The following is a 20,854-nucleotide window of genomic DNA, read 5'->3' as shown; positions in this document are numbered from 1 at the left end:
AGCAAGCAAAGCTAAATATATCTCGGGTAGAGTGCTGGTGATGCCGATTTCAAAAAAGCACAAAAAATGCTTTTGTGATTATATTAGAAGACATCTTTTTTGAGAATTGTTATTATACACTGCGATGCTGACAACAGCCTTCAAGGTTTAAAATGTGTACATATGTAAGATTTAAGTCAATACCACAACAAACCACGAGGGGTGGATGTTGGACAACAGAACCGCTTTAACCCATTTGAGTGTTTTACTTTGGGAAATGTTGATGAATTTTAACGTTTTTGTTTTACATATCTACGTGGCTCAAGAGATGAATGCCTGTAGGGAATACACAGGAGGGTTTCAATAAATATGCATTAAACGTTTAGCATTTTGTGATGAGATCATGTCACCATTTTGTAAGACTTCTATACTCTTAAAAACAGACAAGTCATTTAAACAACTGCACAATTGTACCCTACATTTTGGACACATACATTTAGTCATTCGATTGCATTGCAATGTTTGAATACAAGAATAATGTAATTTAAAGTTCATACATTTAACTTCAAGTATAACTGCACAACAACTGAGTGTGAGAATAATTCAGTGTTGAAAACTGTGATGTTCCTTACCCGTTAAAAATGAAATGGGTTGTCAAAAGTTTGCCATCTCCCCGTCGGGGAATCGAACCCCGGTCTCCCGCGTGACAGGCGGGGATACTTACCACTATACTAACGAGGAGCAAGCCATAAACCCAGCCGATAGATGGTGTCAAGAACCTATGATAGACATACACAACATAGACTGGAACTGCATTACTTTTTTTATATGGGATTATCAATGTTTCACGGTAATACCATAGTATTGTTTCAAGTGTGACGTAAACACTTTATAGGAATCGCTCTTTACCAAAGTATCATAATACATTGAGATATGGGCAGTTTGATTATTGGATATAAATGAGCAGTATCCAGTTGGAGACTCCAATGAAGCTTTTTAAAAGCAATTTATTTCACACACCACTAAAACAATACATTCATAAACCACTCAGCAAACCATTTTGTGCTTAAGACCAAACCCTTCCATGTTTACTTTCTTCACAAAAAAAGAATATAAAATGCTGAAATTAAAACTCAAAACTGCATCACATAGTGTAAACAGGACGCCGTGTCTGTACCTGTTGGAACACCAATAGATTTTTTCAACCAACTCAATTAAAAAATAACACCCTTCCAGCACTTTTAACTCTATACAAAGCAAACCTATAGGAGCAGGACACATCATTTATATAAAAATATATGCATTCTGCATCCACTTAAAGCACTGCACTGTAATTTCATCCATTTTCAGTTTCTAATTTCGTTTGGCACTGTCTTAAGTGTACAACAGAGACCAACACAACACTCCTTTTTTCCTCCTTCACTCAAATATGTACAAATATTTAAATTACATGTATGCATATTTTCATGAGGTTTTAGAGACGCGCTGAGACACTCGATCACATTCAGTTGCTTTACTACATAAAATACCTACGATTGTTGCAGCATTTCGGGCTCCGTTCAAAACCACTGCAAGAGTTTCTACTGCATACCGAACTGGTTTTAAGTGGGAACTTTAGACTGTAAACATAACGGAAGTAAAATCTAGTTAAGTAGCCGACTGGATCAATGCTCAACCATCAATGCTGTCTTTTGAACATGGGATTAAAAAACACCAACACCCCAATACAGTGGGTTTATTTCTAAAATTCACGGAGGAAAATTTTATAAAGTATTTGGTGGCATCCACTGCATGAACGCTGAAAATTTAACATTAAAAATGATGTAAAATGCCTTAAGTTAGAGTAGACGCCACATTTAATTTGACTCGAAAATACGCCTTCCACGCCAGTGGAGAAACTCAACAAATGTTCGTCTATCCCTCAACCACAAACTAAATTCTGCATCCACCCTGACCGAATCGCCTCATTATTAATACTGCGATTAAAAAATATGATTTTGATGGCGGAAATGAAGCTTGAGAGAGTTTTTTGGCAGGGTTTTAACTCGTTCGACGCACACAGCAGTGATAGCAGCAGAAACCAGACAGACAACAGACACCTCACCGTTGAGGATCGGCTATATCTATCGAAATAAAACGCTGTGCTGATATATAACCTCACATCATGGCTTCAGTTTAAACTCCATGACAAACATCATGGATGATCAGTCGACTTCCTATTCGCTTCAACGCACACATTCACACACAACGCACGCTTGCATTCTCCCCGTCGTCCTCCATGTGTCGTCGGTAATGTTCACTCATCGTCAAAGTTCTGCTGGAGCAGGAAGTTCGCGGCGAGGTTCTCGTTCTTCTCACAGGCGAAGTAGGCTTGGATGACGAGTCCCTCAGGAAACCCCAGGGCTTTTAACTACAAAACAATACGCAGTTTTAAGCCTATTTTTTTCTAGCATGCAGAACGATATTATATCTTCAAGCTAAGTGGTTGTTAGCGCACCCTCTCGATGGCTTCCTTCTCCTGCGGCGTGACCTGGATGTAGTTGGGCGGAGGGGCGGTGGGGGCTTCAGCTGCTCCGGTGGCTCCGGCCTCGACTGCGTGCGGCTCGTTCAACATCTGCACGAACCGCTCCTGATGCTGCGTGATTTGCTGCAAGCACACGTATGACAAATGCTAATTTAGTGACAAAAACTCATTTTTAGCAATAACTTATAAACCTTTCAACTTATTTTTCCCTCTGGGTCACACTCATATACTTCAAAGTTAACTTTTTCAGTAAAATCAATGCTATATATTTTTCGTTCAATTACATTTTTATTTCATATTTTTGTATTTTGAGGGATTTCTTTTGTCAATTTTGCCTTTATTATGACAGGACAGTTAGTTGACCGGAAGTGAAGTTGTAGGGAGAGAGGGGGACGGGATCGGGAAAGGTCCACAAACCTGGACTCGAACTCGGGATGGCCAAAGTGCAACTGCGCTATATGTTAGTGTGCTACCCATGAGGCTATGGGTATAATTTTATAGTACCAAGTAATATTTATGCAACAATTATGATAATTTTCCCCCACAAATTTTTATAATATAATACAATTAATGAATCCATACATTTTTGTAGATTGTTACCCTAATTCTCTGTGAAATTCTCTGTATTTTCATTCAATTTCATGACGGTAAATCTTTTTTTAAGGATCATTTAACTTTTTTGAATCATGTCTTTTTTTATTTTATGTTCACATAGCAAGTGCCACAAGTCACCCCCAATTTTTTTTTAAATAAACATTTAAACATTTTTTGTCAAAGTGACCGAAGAGGGTTAAAATAAGTAATATAAAGTAAGTAATGTTCAAATAAGTCATGTTTAACAGTGGAATTAGTGGTGAAAAACTACATTACCCATGATGCTGTACAAAAAAATACTTAAGCTCTGCCCACTCTGCCACTGAAGAACCATGATATATGTACCATAAATGTAAAATATACTGTTTATGTAGATATAATCAACAACATGCATATTTGTTTTATTGAATGTCATTTGCAATGCTTCATGGGATTGTAGTTCTTTCCCTTACAGTCTTTTTGTCCGATTTTCAAATAAATTTTGCTTCAAATAAAAGTTTGTAATGCAGTGTTAATTTTGACAGCATATTTTGATTTAGTTTTAGTCATAGTCTTTTGACTAAAATGCCATTTAGTTTTAGTCATATTTTAGTCACTTGAATTGTTTTTAGTTTTAGTCGACTAAATATCATACGATTTTAGTCGACTAAATCTAATGAGTTTAGTTAAATTGTAATACATTAAGCATTTAAGTATTACATAACCGACTGTCACTTGAACTGACATTTTGACATCATTTTGTTTTTGACATTAAAAATACACGAAAGTGCTTAATTCACTTTTTTGTTTGTTTTTAAAAACATTAAAATAGTTTTTATAACTTTGAATTTCTGTTTTAGTCAGTAGGCCATATCAGATTAAGCTAAAGCTTCAAATAAGTTTGTTTATTTTTTTTTTTTTATTTCAGTTAACATTTATTTAATTTCAAGTAACAAAGATTTTTTTTTAATGGTTTTAGTGAACTATTATAACCCTGATACTTTATTTAATGTGTCAAATACTGGTCTTTCCTCCTGACTATGAATTAAATGGGAATGAAATGAAATACAGTTTATTGTGTAAGCAAAAACGAATATATAATGCGTGACTTTTAATTATAAACCAGCTGGAAATACACCGGGACTCTTTCATTTTCGCATCGTTTTTATTTGTTGACGAAAATGACAGTTGATTTTCGTTATAGTTTTTGTCATCCAACACTAGTTTTTATTAAGTTATCGTCTCGTTTTCGTCAGTGAAAAAAGGTTGAAATGAACACTGTTGTAATGGCAAAGTTCATGGCTCTTCAACAAAGACTTTTTTAAAAACACTATGGGAAAAATTAAAGGAAAAAATACTTCTGGAAATAACATCAAAACTCGGAAAAACTGATTCCCCAATGATTCCCTTTGAGATTTTCCTATGGGTTTTTATAAAGAGGAGTAAAATAAGGTAAGTGGCAAACGTAAGTTGACATTTCGTTCTACAGCGTAAACTGCACGCACAACGTAAATCGTGACCGCTGCACTCTATTGGCTGGGGTCTCCGCTAAGCTCCGCCCACCTGCAGGAGTTGCGGGTTGTCTCGGCCCAGCTGCTGCAGCAGTGCCGGCAGGAGCGCCGGGTTCTGCTGGATGATCTGCCGCATCTGCTGGAACTGCGGCTGGTTCCTCAGGAACTCCAGCGGGTTTGCCGACACCGGCGCGGCTCCAGACTCCGCACCTGCTCACAGTATAGAAAGGGCTGTACAGGAGTCTGGCCCGAGACCACGGTGGACCAAAATCAAGGAAAAGTGAAAAGAAAACGCATTTTCTAGTTTTGTACACTGTAAAACCCTAATGCTCAAAATGATCAATTGGTTTGAGTAGGGTCAACTTAAAATAAACAAGTGAGTTCAATCAAGTTTTATGAGTATGTAAAATTTTCTTTTGAGTTCACAAAACACACACATTTTACATAATCTCAATTGTTTCATTGTTTTGAGTATTGTGAACTTATTTCTTTTAATTTAGACAAATTTAAAGGGATAGTTCACCCAAAAACGAAAATGTTATGTTTTTCTGCTTACCCCTAAGGCATCCAAGATGTAGGGTTAGGGTTAGGGTTAGGGTTAGGGTTAGGGTACTAATGAGGAATCTATGTATATATATCTATGACCTGGCTGTAATTTTGACCTCACACACGGGAAGTGATGGAAGTCTGAAGAGAGCTAAAGCGTTCGTCTGATATGAGGTGATATCTTTACATAAATACCGTTGGGTTTCTCTCAGAAACCGATGGTTTCGTGTCTTAAGACATCAATGTGTCGTCACGAGCCGCGGGTTTAATTTGAAGTTGTCTGTCCATGTTTTTTTTACTCTAGTAGAATTAGACCCCATTGACAAGCATTATATGAGTGACACACAGCAACGGTTGAGTTAAAAATCTTCATTTGTGTTCTACTGAAGAAACAAAGACACCTACATCTTGGATGCCTCAGGGGTAAGCAGAAAAACATCACATTTTCGTTTTTGGGTGAACTATCCCTTTAAATTGAACTGAAACTGGGCTGGGATTTCTATTTACAAGAATGCTTTGCTAGTTTCATTTTTACAAGTGTTTAATGTTTAGCTGTGATAATTTAGAAGTTTCGGTTATGTTGGGGGTTTTGGGGGATTACCATCATGGTGACGAGTGGAGCATGAGCCTAATTTGAGAACAGATATATGTTGACAATTGCAATACGTAATGCTATTAAAGCATTGTGTTCCCAATTAGTAAGTTAGCATTTATTCAACTAGCTAGTTAAAGCTAGCCAAGTTTCCACTACTAAAATATTTAAGTTGATATTACATGATCATTTTAAGTGAGTTTTGAGTTAGCTTACACAAAATAAAAATCTGCTAGTTGTGCTTACATAAACTTTGAATTTCTTACCTTTAAAGTTTTGATTCAACTGCCTCAATTTTTTTGAGTTTTGCCAACTTATTCATGTTTACAGTTTTCCGAAACACTAATGTATGTGCCTCCAAACGGAGAAGTAAAAATAATGTCAATGTGTGTTTACACTGCAACGTTTACTTATTATTAATGCTGTATGTGTTGATAATATGGGGGTACATGTTTGCGTTACAATTCAGCAAAAATCAGTCATGTAAACACATAAAACCGCAATTGTAGCCGGGGTTATTGTTACTAAATTGCTACTAAAACGACTGTAGTTTGTCAGATACCAAAGAACAAAATCCTTCCGTTTGTGTTGGGGTCAACCCACATATTTTTGTTCTTACTCGTTTTAGAGACTACAGTTTTAATAACTACAAGCATAAATAGTACCTAACATTATTTGTACTTAGTGTAAATAGAATTTATCGCTATTTGTACTTCTTGTAAACGGACTTTGGCTTTTTGTTATGCTTGCTTCTTATACTTATTTTCAGTGCTGCAGCTAGCAATTGAGATCCATTCAGAAAACGAATCATTTAAAAAAATGTTTTGACTGTGAAACAGCAAATTCAAGTGAACTTTAAGTCTTAAATTTCTTTAACCCTCTGGTGCTCTTCGTTTAGGGGTTGCATTGGTTGTCTTCACTGTCATAAGTGACCGGACACCTAAAAATTAAACTTCCTCCACCCCAGTAAAACCAATGCAATTTATTTTTCTTCAATAATATTTTTTTCTTTTTCATTTTGTATTTTGAGATGATTTGATGGTATTTTTTTAATATTTATGCCATAATTATGGTCTATTTTTGCCATTGAAAATCATATTTAAAAAAATTTTAATTATTGCAGTATTTCAGGTTAAAATAGAGACTAGGCCTTCAAAATATTTTTTGAAGGCAGATTAGCCCCTCTTTTGGAATTATTTGAGAAATCATGCAACCATGGGTGTAACCACTAGAGGTCTCTATGGAGAGGCTTGAGAATTCCCCAGTTCTGTTTTGAACACATTTAATGATTTTTTTGTTGGATTTGAATATATGTTTAAAAAATCTCAAAGACTATTTATTATAAAGTTTTAGATTTTTTTTTTTGTTAGAAATATAGATTTTTTTTCTGTGAATTTGTGTTTTTGTAGATTTCCCATTCATTTCCTATGGTGGTCATTTTTGACCGAAGAGCACAAGGGGAACAATTTTTTTTTACGACCACTTAGCATGCTCAAATCATACCCCCCATTTTTTTGTGTGTTTACATACATAATGCTAGAAAAATCACTTAGTTTCATATCATTCTGATGAAGCTAAAAAAAATAAAAAAAATTCTAAATGTGGTTCATAGGTTCAGTTTTTCGTGTGTGTGTGTGTGTGTGTGTGTGTGTGTGTGTGTGTGTGTGTGTGTGTGTGTGTGTGTGTGTGTGTGTGTGTGTGTGTGTGTGTGTGTGTGTGTGTGTGTGTGTGTGTGTGTGTGTGTGTGTGTGCTTGTTTATGTGATTTATGAGGACACAAATTTGTATAATGACATGGGTATTACACTGGTATTACAACATCAAGGTGGTTTATGAGGACATTTCAAATGTCCCCGTAAATCAAATCGCTTTAAAAACATATTAAACAATGTTTTATTAAAAATGTAAAAATGCAGAATGTCTCCTGTGAGGGTTAGGTTTAGGGGCAGGGGCAGTGTAGGGGGATAGAATATACAGTTTATACAGTATAAAAACCATTACGCCTATGGAGAGTCCTCATAATGCTGTTGCACCAACGTGTGTGTGTGTGTGTGTGTGTGTGTGTGTGTGTGTGTGTGTGTGTGTGTGTGTGTGTGTGTGTAAGTGTGCGAGTGGATGTGTCAATATCAGTGATTTTAAAAATTCAAAACAGAATATTTTCCAGTCAGAAATGACCGAAGAGCACCAGAGGGTTAAAGGTTCTCACGTATTTCATATTTTAGTCTATAATAAAGGTTTTCTATTTTTTACCATGTTTCTTTGCTGTTTTTCAAAGTGTTGACTTTTGCCGTATTGCATGGAAACCAATGGGGTCCAACACAAAAAAATGTGTACCGCCTTTCCAAAACACATCTAACGTCTCAAAATTTTCACGCACATTCATGACCCTAAATGAGAACAAGTCACCAAATCGTAAATCGTAAAAAAAAGTAAATAGTTTAACCAGTGTTTCAAACTGTTTCAAAATCAGATGTGCAACACAATATGACGGTTAATAAAAAAAAAAACACTTCAACTTGATTTAACGTCTGATTTAAAAAACACAAGAACGTCCAAGTGACGTCCATGAGCGGAAATAGTCAAGACTCAAGAGTCATTTTAACGAATTAGCAAGAACGCGGCAGCTGCAGGGCAAACCAGCGTCTATTTCCATGAGTCCTGAACGAATGGCCACTCACCGGCTACTGGGGCGGCGGGCGGAGGCTGAGGTCGCTGTGGTGCGGGAGGGGTGGGGTTGGAGACGGCAGTGGGCCGATCTACTTCCTGTGGCGGCTGCTCGGATTCTGTGGGAATACCCTTGAGGAACAGACATTAGCAACTCGTGAATTTGTGTGGTTTCACAAAGAATTACATTGACATGTGAAGTCAAACAAGGCGCTACATCAAATGTATTGATCCCAAAATTACTTTTCAATGTTTCGAGCTATTTTATTAATCAAAATTATTACACATTATAATACCCTTAAAATAGGGCTGTCAAAAGATTAATCGCGATTAATCGCATCCAAAATAAAAGTTTGTGTTTACATAATATATGTGTGTGTACTCTGTTAATTATTATTTATATATAAATACACACACAAGCATGTATATGTTTAAGAAATATTTGCTTGTATATACATTTATATAATCTATAATATATATATAAATATAAATGTTTTATATATAAAAATAATATTTTTTTCTTAAATATATACATGCTTGTGTGTGTATTTATATACAAATAATAATTAACAGAGTACACACACATATATTATGTAAACACAAACTTTATTTTGGATGCGATTAATCGCGATTAATCTTTTGACAGCCCTAGCTTAAATACATGATAGTTTCTGCAATGGTTATTACATACTCGGGTTTCTAGTGACCCGGATCTGTATCCAACACGGATGGATCTCTACCTGTATAAAACTCTCCTGGTATTTTGATAACAATTACAAAAGAATAAAATTAAACATATTTTGTTACTTTTTTGGAACTTGCAAGGAACCGCACAAGCTCATTGATATTTTTACAAATAATTTCAAAGAATTTATCTAATTAACATTACACAAATAATAAATTTTGTTATTTATGCCATTCATTATTTGCGTGTGTTTATGCAGGTGATCTAAATGGTTGCAAATTTATTAATTTACTTGTATTATCTATTTTTTGGGATGTGTTAATGTAAATATTAAGAATTTATTATGCATTTAAATACATTTTAAATCATGTAAATAATTGATCTATTCAACATTATATTTTAGTGTTAATCATAATTATCATTACTCTTTTTGTTATTTATGCCATTATATATATACATACACGCACACACACACACACACACAGTTTTTGGTGATCTAATTGATTTGCATGGACGTTTCAAGAAAAAAGTATAAAGTATATTATATATTAAATAAGCTACTTTACTAACCAAATAGACCTGCTATTGAAAAGTTGCATTTATTTTCTTGCAGAATATCCTGTTTCACTCATAAATGTCACATTACGAAATAACGAAATGTCATTTCATGTTGCCTTTAAGCAAAACAAGCCATTTTAAAGCATTTTTCAGGGAATAAAACATTAATAACTCTTACCATAAGCAGGTACTCCACGGCTCTGTCCGGATTGTTGTAACTTGCTCGTAAGGCGGCGATAACCTGTTCCCTCTCATAACCCATTGACATGATTTCCGTCACCAAATTCTCATATGCTTGACCCGTAACTAAAAAAAACAACAGATGTTAGTCTCACGTTCTTGTCTCCTTTATAACAAAATAAAAGCACAACTTACCTAGTATGGATGCAGCGGCTTCTAAAAGACCCAACTCATCTATAATGCTATACAAAATAGACAAATTCAGAGATTTTCACTCTTTCAGCAATTAAAAAAAGCGCTTTTTTTGTGGCCGTGGCCATACCTGGCCTCTGATTGGGCGATGGCCTGCTCTTCTTGGGCTGTCTGGTTCTCCTCTTCTGAGATCGGGGCGGAAGTCGCGCTAACCGGCTCGGGCGTTTCGGCGGCAGCCTCCGGGGCAGCAGGGGGCGCTGTGATGGGCAGCGCGGGCGGCTCCGCTGGTTCTACAGGAGCGGGAGCAGGGGTTGATTCAGGCACTGTGGAGGCAGCAGGAGTCGTGGGCAGATGGGCGGGGGTTTCGGCGAGGGACGTGCTAACAGGAGCCGGAGCTTGTGGCGGTGTTGCAGATTTGGCCTGTAGAAAGAGAAACAGGACTGCACAGAGAACTACTAGCTATGTTTCCGTTCAAAGTTGCACATTTCATTTTTTACGAAATATTGGAATATGGCATAAAACATCTGCGAATAAAATTTCCATCCCATGTATTTGAGAGAACAAAATCACCATTGCCTGAGAAACTTAAAAAAAAAAAGAAAGTATCAATAATAAAAACGGAAGTTGCGGCAAATCTACTGTGGCTAAGTTTCTAATTTTTTGCTTCTAAAAGTTAAGACAAAAACGCGTCTGGTTTGCGCACAAAAATGTATGTGCATACGTTTTTTAAGATTGTATGCAAGTCTTGACATATCCAGGGCTCTCAAGTCTCACGCATTGGGCGTGAGACACACGCATTTCAACCCGTTCACACGCTCACACGCCACACCTTGTATTTCTCACGCAGAGAAATTTCCAGGATAATGCCCACAAAGTTGCGCTGGAATCAAGTGAGTTCCACATAGAGTTCAGAAGGCCCTGCCACGCACCAGCCAATCAAATAAAAAATAAAGCTACCGAACAGCCAATCAGAAATTAGCATTGCTGTATCCGGGTAAGATTTAGATATTCCTGCAACAACAACGTTTACATTCTGCCACCTACTGGTGGTTTAGTTTAATGTTTTCTTTCCAACATTTCTTAATTGTATAGTCAAAAATATTTAAAACAATCTCATAACATTTTTCAGTGTAAATGATTTAATTTGATTGGCAACAGCCCTACAGTGTCTTATTCTAATTTAATTTATAGATCAAATTTAAGAATATAAAATGAAAGCTGAAGCATAGCCTATATTTAATAAGATTATGGGGAAATGCCCTTCATAAAAGGTAAAAATATCAAAGCTATGCAGATTTAAATATCTCAAAGCTGATTGAACACTGGTGAGACTATTGCTTCAGAATAAATTATATTTACAACACAGTAAATTCTGAAAAAAAAAACATATTTCAAATTATTATGGATTATTAATTTACCTCTTCCCTTACATCTTTGAAATAGAGAAATGCAAGAATTAATACTATGCATACACACACACACACACACACACAGAAATGTTGAATTAAATAAAAAAAATGTATATTATTATTTATTTATACAAATTAGTGTCATTTTTCAGATCAGAACCTCGTCCCCACCCAAACCCCTGTTGCCGTCGCCAAAATCTCACTCTGAACTCAGTTCAAAACTTGAGAGCCCTTTTCCATCTAGCGTTTTATATTCAATATCCCAAACTTCAAAAGGAAAAATATGTGGTTAAAGGAAGAATTCTGATCAGGTTTTTAATGGAAGTGAAGCATTTATACATGTTGAAAACGACCTGATGTTGAGAGAAATAAAACAGCCTTACCTTTGTAACCATCACCACGACAAAGTTCTTCTCATCTATTTTGTATTCTTTTAGAGGTATATCGTCATTCAGAATTTTCCCTGCGTTTTATGGAGAAAACCATAAATTAAAGAGCGTCTTATAAAAGGGATCCAAACAAACAAGAATATTCATGGGGAAACCAAATATGGTATATTTAATAGCAATGGCAGAATTAAAATTTTCCAAAGACAGAGGAATTTAAGAAACAGACCTGCATAGATTAGTTTTTGACCCACAGCTGGAAAAGCATCTTGCCCCTTTTCTTCCTCTATCTTTTCTTTAAGAGCCTTTACCTGTATTTACAAGGACATCATTTCATCAGATACATGCATGTTAATAATATAATCGAAATACTCTAGGACATATTTGGATTTGTTTTAGATATTATTCAGGTATTTCAAAGTTGTTACTTTTACTGCGATATGAAAATATTGCAGTATCATGCTTGCAATATATTTCGTATATGGGGATGATATAATCTCTTTAAATACAATTTAATATTGTGCTTTAAAGGACAATATATGACTCATGAACTGTATGATTGTGAAAGCAGGCAATGAATGATCATGTGCTTCCCAAACTATCTTAAAGAGAACCAAAGTAATGGATTCATACGATCATAAGACAGGCTATATGGGGTCATGCTGAATTATGAATCATTTCACGTTATCTGCTTTGCTCACAGTCAGAATGATGTGTTCAAGAGCTGATTATTTTCACCACAAATTCATTCAAACACTCATTGCAAAGTAGAACAATTATAAACATTAGACATTTAAATGACCGAGACACATTCATCTGACTGCATAAAATATGTTTTAAATATTATTTGATATCATAATGCAGTTCATCTACCTAATCAATACACCTAGTCATTCTAGGAAAACAAGAAGCATGGCAAGCTGTTTTAACAATTATACCTCAAATCAAACTAGCATCCATATGGCTATTATTCATTAGACACTTGTGTTATTTCTAGTAAACGTATTGAATATAAAGTATAAATAGCCATTCTTACTAGTTATCACTTATGGCAAAAAAAAACAAACAAACAAAAAACTAGTCATAGTTACGATACATATAGTGTTTACTAAATAAATACTAGTATCTGATAAATAAGGACTAGTAAAGCTGGAATATATACTAGTCACTACTGGCATAATACATACACATAAGTATTTTATTTAATAGTAAATGTAGAAGAGGTATTAATAGTGAGCCCAATGGGGAAAAAATAACAATTCGTGTGACAATTTAACAGTTACTTGTCACTATAGTGGGAGTAAGTCGCAAAGGAACAAGTACAAGTAGCCTAATATAAGCATTAGGATATAACTACTAGAGTTTTAGTATCTAATTACTAGTTACCAATGAAATACAAAAAGACACTAGGCACTATTAGACTAGTAATTAAAACAAGCAACATAAAATGGTAGTAAAACGAATAGGTGTTAAAACTGCTTGCCATAGACGAGTGTGTAAACAGACCGTTGAAGTGAACAACGCGACCGTTATTTTTCAAATTAACAGCCGTTAGATTGTGCGGCTCAGTGACGTCACCTATTATAGTGTATTATTCTACAATGACAGGGACTGTCCGCGCGCGCGTTCCACATGTATCAGCCGCCGGAGGCCGCGGCGTTTCCCAGCGACTCATGCCCGCGCACTGGCATGTTTACACGGGCACAGGCACGCACACTCACCGTCAGCTCCTCGTCTATCTGCACTTTAAACGTCTGCTGCTGGAGCGTCTTCAGAGTGATCGTCAGCATTGTGTTCGAGCGCGAGACCCCGTCGGAAGTGTCCTGAATGAGCGCGTGTGGAGATGTGACTCAGCTATATCTTCGGCAGGGATGAGCGGCTGTGTTACGGGAAGACGCCATCTACTTGCTGAATAGGACAAGACACGTGGACGTACAGTGACCCCAAAGAGTCTTTAGTCATTTAGAAAAGTACCCGATAAACCCCCCAACAATTGGGTTTCTAGAGCTTTCCTTAGAACTATCTTCACCACGAGGTCAGTGACAAACAGGGACGTTGGAGACGACGAGGAAAACACAAATTATATTTTTCTGTTTTTAAAAACGTCATTTTACAGAAAATCTGTATTCACTCAAGTATAGTCAGCCCACATGAAAAATATTCTAGTTTATAATATTGAAAAACACTATTTAAATTACTCTACTATAGTGTTTTTGAACCATACTATGGTAATTTGACGTAAAACGTTGTAAATACTATAATTTACTGTTGTATATTTACTATATGGTTCAAAAACAATTTTGCTATAATATACTAGTGTTTTTGTAAATATACTACAGCGAATTATAATATTTACTACATTACGTCAATTTACTATAGTATGGTTCAGAAACACTATAGTATTTGTATTTTCTCATGTGTACACATCGTTTAATGTAATTCAAGATAGTGTTTTGTTTGCTTTTTCAATATGAACCCATTTCCGACACATTTAAAAGAACATGTTAACAATGACAAAGTCAAAATTATGATGACACTAAGATTAGAAAGTCTAAATTATAACAAGTGATAATTACAAGATTATAAACATTATGGCACAATGACAAGTCATAATCATGACAGCCCTAATTATGGGATAAAAGACAAAATCATGACGATCAAAAATTCGAAATTTTAATGGGACATTGTCATTATGTCGTCAGGAAAGTTAACCATTTACTTAAATCCTCAACAATAAAAAAAGTCATGTCAATTTTGAAAAAACTCCCAATTTCTAATATACAAGTGTAGTTTTGTTTCTTTTGAGAAATAAAATGTAATTACTTGCATTTAATAAATAAACATTTTCAACCAAATATGAGGACAATTTAATATCCAAGTCCTGGGAAATGACAAATGATCCAGACAAGCATTTAAAAATAAATCATTTATTTAAAAAAGTGCAAATCCAACAAATGATACATCAGAATTTCCCCCTTGCACGACTCGAGACGGAACAGAAAACCCAAACATCAATTAATCTAAAGTTTAACAGGTCGTACTGTGAACATGTTGGGGTGGGGCTTCTAGCAGCAAAACCAAAAGAAATCTGAGTTTAGGGATGCGACATGTGACTAGAAGGGGGCGGGGCAAGAATTCACACCACATACAAAGAAAAAGACAACAGAAACGCATCAGATCTGCTCATTCAGGAAGAGAGCTTTCTTCACAACTCGTCTTTAGTGGGTGTATCGTCCTCACCCTCCTCTTCCTCCTCAGGAGGTTCTTCTGTGTGCTCTTCCTCCTCTGGCTCATCCTCATCTTCGTCCTCATCATCTTCCTCATTATCACCCTTCTTGCTCTTTTCCTCATCTTCACGCTTATTCCGTTCTTCCTCTTCCTGCTGGTCCTTCATTTTCTTTTCTGGCCCCTGATATGTAAAAACAACAGCGGTAAGATGCACATCATCAGAATTTATGGCTAAATAACACATTGCTGTGGAAATATATAGAATAATGGATCACAGATATTTATAAATGCATTTTAATAATACTTTATTACCTTAGTTGCGCCCCATGTTTCTGTACCAAATTTCTCAGCCTCCTCAACATCATCGGTGATCAGAAAGTTATCAAAGATGGTTCCAGATTTGACCTGTAAGAAAGGTCAACTAATTAAACAGTGATTTTTGCTAAATACAACGCAAAATTAGCACCATTATTCAGCATTTAACCACAAAATCATTGCAAAAATCCCAGTACTATATACATTTATTGACGAAAAAGAACTCATGTGGTACTTGGGATCCTGCATAATTATCGCAAAAAAAAAGTAGCACTATATAAAGTTATTGACATGTTAGTGTGACAAAACATGCATGAGTAAAGAACACAAAGCCACAAAGAAGAACTCAATGCTATACTCGCGTGATTGGTTGTAAAATGCTTTGTTTTCCTCGGCAAGATACAAACAAGCTTTCTGCATATTTGCAGAAAAAAAAACTCATTATTAATAAAACTATAATAGTATGATACTAAAACAACACTGGTATGATATTGTACCTCTAACGTCAGACCTTATATGGTAAATGTGGTATCCGAATTAAAAAAAAAAAAAAAAAAAAACACTTTTCCACAAAATTGAGAGAATACCACAAAATCAGCCATTTTGATCGCAAAAGTCACCTAAAAGAAATAGTTGTCAAATGTCACCAACGAACCAAATCTAATCGGTTTAAAACCGACAACTTAACTTCAATTACAATGTTGATTCAACATGGGGCTGGGCGATATAACGATAAGTATCGTGATACACATCAATAAAAAATGCGTTCGATAAAACGTTCGATCATTTTTTTTTCTTTGTCGGAAGAAACCAGAGGTTGCGAAGCAAGTTTGGTTGCATGAACAAAAGGCACACACTCTGGTAACCAAACAGCGTAGGGAGTGACACACTAACAGCCAATCATGTAACAGTATCAAGTTTGGTTGCGCCATATCATTGTCTCGTGTTGGAGTGACAAGTGGAAAACGAGTGCTGCAGCGAGTGAAGAAATTGTTGATAAAACAGGAAAACAAGTCAGTTCGCCAGTATGGCAGTTTAAGATTTTACCACCTTAAGCCTTGTTTATAACGGAGGGGATTATAATCAGAGGAAGGTTAAGTTTAAAATAAAAATGTTTCAATGTAATATTTTTCTCCTGGTCCTCATTATAAATAGGTCATAAAAATATCGATATCGACCGATATATAACTTATATCGTGATACAGTTTTCAGCCATATCGCCCAGCCCTAATTCAACAGCACACCAATATAAACCGTACCTGCCAAAGATCCAGTCCCAGAATGCCGATGTTGTCGAATTTGTAAATGGCGCCGTCTGCCGTGTACTCAGGGTTGTCGATTTCGGGGTGAATCCAGGTGCCTTTGTAGTTGGGGTTGTCGATCTGTTTGGGTTTCCACTCGCCCTACATAAACAGATCTTAGTTAGACGGTTGGAAAAACTGGGTCCTGCATTATGAACAATCGAGAAGATCAAGAGATGTTCAAGTTCGCTAGTTACCCGTAACAAAATATAGTAATTGCAGAAACAGTCCATGTGATGCTGATCAAGAGCATAAACCGCTCTCAAAAACTCCTAAATATGTCAAACCTACTTGGGATTGAACCCTGAAACTTCTCCTGGCCGCCTAGTTAAAGTGGTTTTAACTAGTCTCCCAAGTGTCTAAAATCATTAAACTAGACCATTCAACCATTTTGTGGCTCGTTCGGTTGAGCTTACGGATCTTCTACGCGAGGACTGTGGTTTTGTACCTTGTACTCCGGGTTCGGGATCATCGCAGGTTCCCATTCTCCGTCCATGTCTTCATCCCAATCGTCTGGTTTCTTGGCATCAGGGTCGGGAATGTTCTCAGGTTTGTCCCAGTCCTGAACCGAAGGGATTTAAAGTTTAAATGTACCATTGGATTCATGTCTAAGAACAACCATTTGAAATATTACACTGATTTCTGCAGGTCGGGCTGTGGTGGTTAACGTGCACCATCGATTGGAAACGTGCCTCGGGTTTTGTGTCTTCAGGATCGTCGATTTTCGCCCGGTCGTCCCAATCCTCAGGCTTCTTGGCCTCTGGATCCTTGATCTTTTTGGGAGGAAGGAAGTCCCAGTCTTCCTCCAGGGAGCCCGACTCCACCTTCTCGTTGTCGATTTTCACTTCGTACGTCTGGTCCGGCCTCAGGATCAGCGTGTAGAGGTGTGTGAGTTCATCGTCCTAGTGGGCGCAAACAGAAGAACTAAATTATAACGGTCATTTTGAAACTTTTTAACCTGTTAACTGTCTTTTTCCCTACCACATATCAATTAGGTATCATTCGAAAGCTTAAATAGTCATCATGTGAAAACCTGACATTGTGCTACCATAAAAACGGTACTTTAAAACTGCTTGACAGGCTCCTCCTACTGGTGGGCAGAGTCATGTTTCATATTATACTGCGCTATTTTATAATCAAAATCTTTCAGAAAGTTTTTTTGGAAAGGTCTGAGACTCCAGGTTCCATATTTGGCAACGGTTTTGTGATATTGTGACAGAAATGTACGTTGATTTTTTTTAACCCAATGGCTATTTTTGGTACAGTGCCTAAACGAAACCTCAATTTTTGTGATATCAACTTCAAATTTGGAACACATCTTGGTTAGACTTATGGCTTTGACTTTCAGAGTTGAAATTATTTTGTAAAATATACATTTTGTATGAAATAAAACTTGTTTAGTACATTTTCTCTACAGTAAACGTAAACTCTGATCACTTTTACGCTTTAATATTTTCAGCAAAATATCTTTAAAGGGTTAGTTTACCCTCCATCCCCAGTTCACCGATGCGTCGGGTCAGAGGTCACACTTCCGCCCGAACTAGACTCGTGTACGGACGTTACCAGAAGCCAGTGATTATGGTTTATGAAGTTATAAATATGGATATATTTCTTTAAAAAAAATGCATGGCTTCACTTCAGAAGGTCTTTATTAGCCGTATGGATTACTTTTATGATGGATGGACGCACTTTTATGGGGTACCATTCACACCCATTATAAAGCCATGGAAGCTATTTTTTTATAACCCTGTGTTTGGCTGAAAGGAGAAAGTCGTATACGCGCGAGTAAATTATGGGATGGTTTTCATTTTTAGGTGCACTAACCCTTTAAAATGAAACCAACATTAGGTCCATATTGTAAGCTTGGATAGTAAATTTTCACGTCTATGTTGTCTCAATAAAACATACTTTGCATTTGATGTCCTTCTTGACGAGGTGGTTTTGGCCTTTGTAGTTGAAAATGACGTGAACTTTCTTGGTGCTATAGCCACAGATGTCGGGTCCTACGAGGAAGATCGAGAGTGTAAACGGCACAAAAATAGCGAAAGTGAAAGTACACGGCATCATTGTTTTGTTGAAAAATACACCTAGAAAACCAACGAAACGTCATCTACACCAACCATGACTTACCGAACATGATGTAGTACTGCGAGTCGCCGTTCATATCGGTCTGGTCCAGGTCGGCGGGGAAGATTTTCACGTACCCCCCGCCGCAGTCGATCTTCTGCTCGTGTTTCACCGTGAACTGGATCACTACCGGTTTACCCTCATTACTAAACGAGTCAAAGCGACTGGATAGAGCGTAAAACCGGGCATCTTGACTCGTCTGCAAACCTTGAAGGGGGAAAAATAACAACATTGCGTTACAAGTCATCTCACATTAACCATTTGCATTTTCTTTTCAGATGACGACATTTGCATGAGCAATCAAGCTCCGGTGCAAGAAGACGTGACCTCTAACCTTTATCAAGCTCAGCATCACCGTAGAATTTCCCTGAGGTCAGTTTCCACTGGCCATAGTCGGATTTGTGTTTGGATTCAACCCATCGGCTTTTCCAACCATCTGGAGAGACAAAGTTTAATCAGCCGTTTGCTTAAATTGCAACACACACACACACACACACACACACACACACACACACACACGTTTTGTTTATAATCAGCCATGACAACAATATTTCCAGGCTGGAAATAATATGGGTGCATTTAAATTATGCAAATAATTGTAAGTAAAAAGATTAGAGAAGTAACTCTAGTGTCTTAAATGTGCTTTTAAGATGACAACAACATGTAAGTAAGTCTAAAAAGTCAACTGAAACCAAAACTTTACCACTTTCCCACATGAAAAAAATACTATAGTATATTATAGTAAAATAAAATGACTCTAGTAAATACTAGGGTTTTTAAACCATACTATAGTAAAGATACTACCGATAAATTGTGGTATATTATAGTATTTACTACACTTTGTTGATTCACTGTAGTATATTTACTATAGTACGGTTCAAAAACACTATAGTATTTACTAGAGTAATTTTACTATATAGTATTTTTTCATGAGGGTTGATTCGTGGCCAATCATTTTGACAAATCATGCATTCTCCTCACGACAGGTAAGTTGTATAACACAGTTTAGTATGCAAACACAGTAAATGAAATGAGACACCTGGCTTTCCGTGAAAGTAAACATCATTAAAAAAAAGACATTATTTCTAGCACTTTCGCCTCAGTGAAATAGCGACTGTGTCGGGTGTCATGCGCGATCAAAGAAGAGAACTGTAACGTTACCTCCATCCAGAAATTGTTCTTTAAAATAGACATCTGCGTGTAGAGTGAACGCCAGAGCAGATATAACGCACACTGCAGCCGCGACCCGCATCTCCGCGCCGATAGAGGATCTATATATTAGATGAAGAAGATCCTGATATAATAGTGGATGCTGCTCGAGCTAATGCTCAGGGAAATATGGCTCGGTGGTTCCTGCACAGATGGCTGAGGCTCATTGGCCGGAGCGCGGCCAATCAGAGGAGACCACGAGTGAAGAGTCAGCGATGTGGGCGGGGCTTCTGAGAAGTACGTGAGGCGAACGCGGAGGAAGTGTGTAGAAATAAAACACAAATGCAAGTTCTTGAAGGCGAAACCAAGATTGTATTCATTTCATAATGAGTTGAACTCTTATACAAAAGCCCTAAAAGTTATGAAAAAGAAAAATGCAATCAGTCTTTTTTCCATTATAGAAGAATATGATCTACAAACAAACCCATCCCCTTTAACCCTTGTGCTTCCTTATGGACATTTTGGGCTTTTTCAGTTCAGATTTTTTGATAACTTTGCCTGTGGTAATGCTAACTGCATACAATTTGCACTAGTTAATATTTCACCCCCAGTTCCTTTAAAAATATATTTTGCACTAGGTACATAAAATACCTTTTGGACAAAAATGTCCCCATTGAAACCCAAGCCATATTTTGGACAAATGAGGGCATTTTTTTAAAATACTTTATCTGAGCAGTACAAGACTTGGCTATACTTTTCCTAAGTTTGCCAACTGAACACACAAAAAAATGGACTCGTTTCTACAATGTTAAGTGCTTTGTGGACAAAAATGGGCACCCATAGGAATGAATGGAAAAAACTAATTCCGAGCATATTTTTTTTTTATTTGTCCAATAAAAATCAATAAATCCAACACAATGCAGATCATACACACAA

The 20,854-nt window shown here is 36.6% G+C and overlaps 2 protein-coding genes across 2 annotated transcripts; both read right to left on the bottom strand.

Annotated features, from left to right (window-relative positions):
* Positions 1-805: 805 nt before the first annotated feature.
* Positions 806-13,849, bottom strand: rad23ab (RAD23 homolog A, nucleotide excision repair protein b). Its single transcript, XM_079808223.1, has 10 exons — positions 13,520-13,849; positions 12,028-12,109; positions 11,796-11,875; positions 10,134-10,423; positions 10,007-10,053; positions 9,810-9,937; positions 8,403-8,520; positions 4,640-4,797; positions 2,477-2,626; positions 806-2,389 (listed from the first exon to the last, which is right to left on the bottom strand). Exons 1-10 carry the CDS (start codon positions 13,586-13,588, stop codon positions 2,276-2,278), a joined length of 1,236 nt encoding a protein of 411 aa, XP_079664349.1. The 5' UTR covers positions 13,589-13,849; the 3' UTR covers positions 806-2,275.
* Positions 13,850-14,709: 860 nt separating this feature from the next.
* On the bottom strand, positions 14,710-20,143 carry calr3a (calreticulin 3a). Its single transcript, XM_079808222.1, has 9 exons — positions 19,931-20,143; positions 19,104-19,205; positions 18,773-18,976; positions 18,551-18,645; positions 17,335-17,544; positions 17,091-17,204; positions 16,601-16,744; positions 15,339-15,431; positions 14,710-15,207 (listed from the first exon to the last, which is right to left on the bottom strand). Exons 1-9 carry the CDS (start codon positions 20,019-20,021, stop codon positions 15,004-15,006), a joined length of 1,257 nt encoding a protein of 418 aa, XP_079664348.1. The 5' UTR covers positions 20,022-20,143; the 3' UTR covers positions 14,710-15,003.
* Between the last annotated feature and the right edge of the window lie 711 nt (positions 20,144-20,854).

This window comes from Gobio gobio, assembly GCF_949357685.1.
Source record: "Gobio gobio genome assembly, chromosome: 24".
NCBI lineage: Eukaryota > Metazoa > Chordata > Actinopteri > Cypriniformes > Gobionidae > Gobio > Gobio gobio.
Note: the sequence above shows the minus strand (reverse complement) of the source record. Positions and strands in the feature narration are given on the sequence as shown.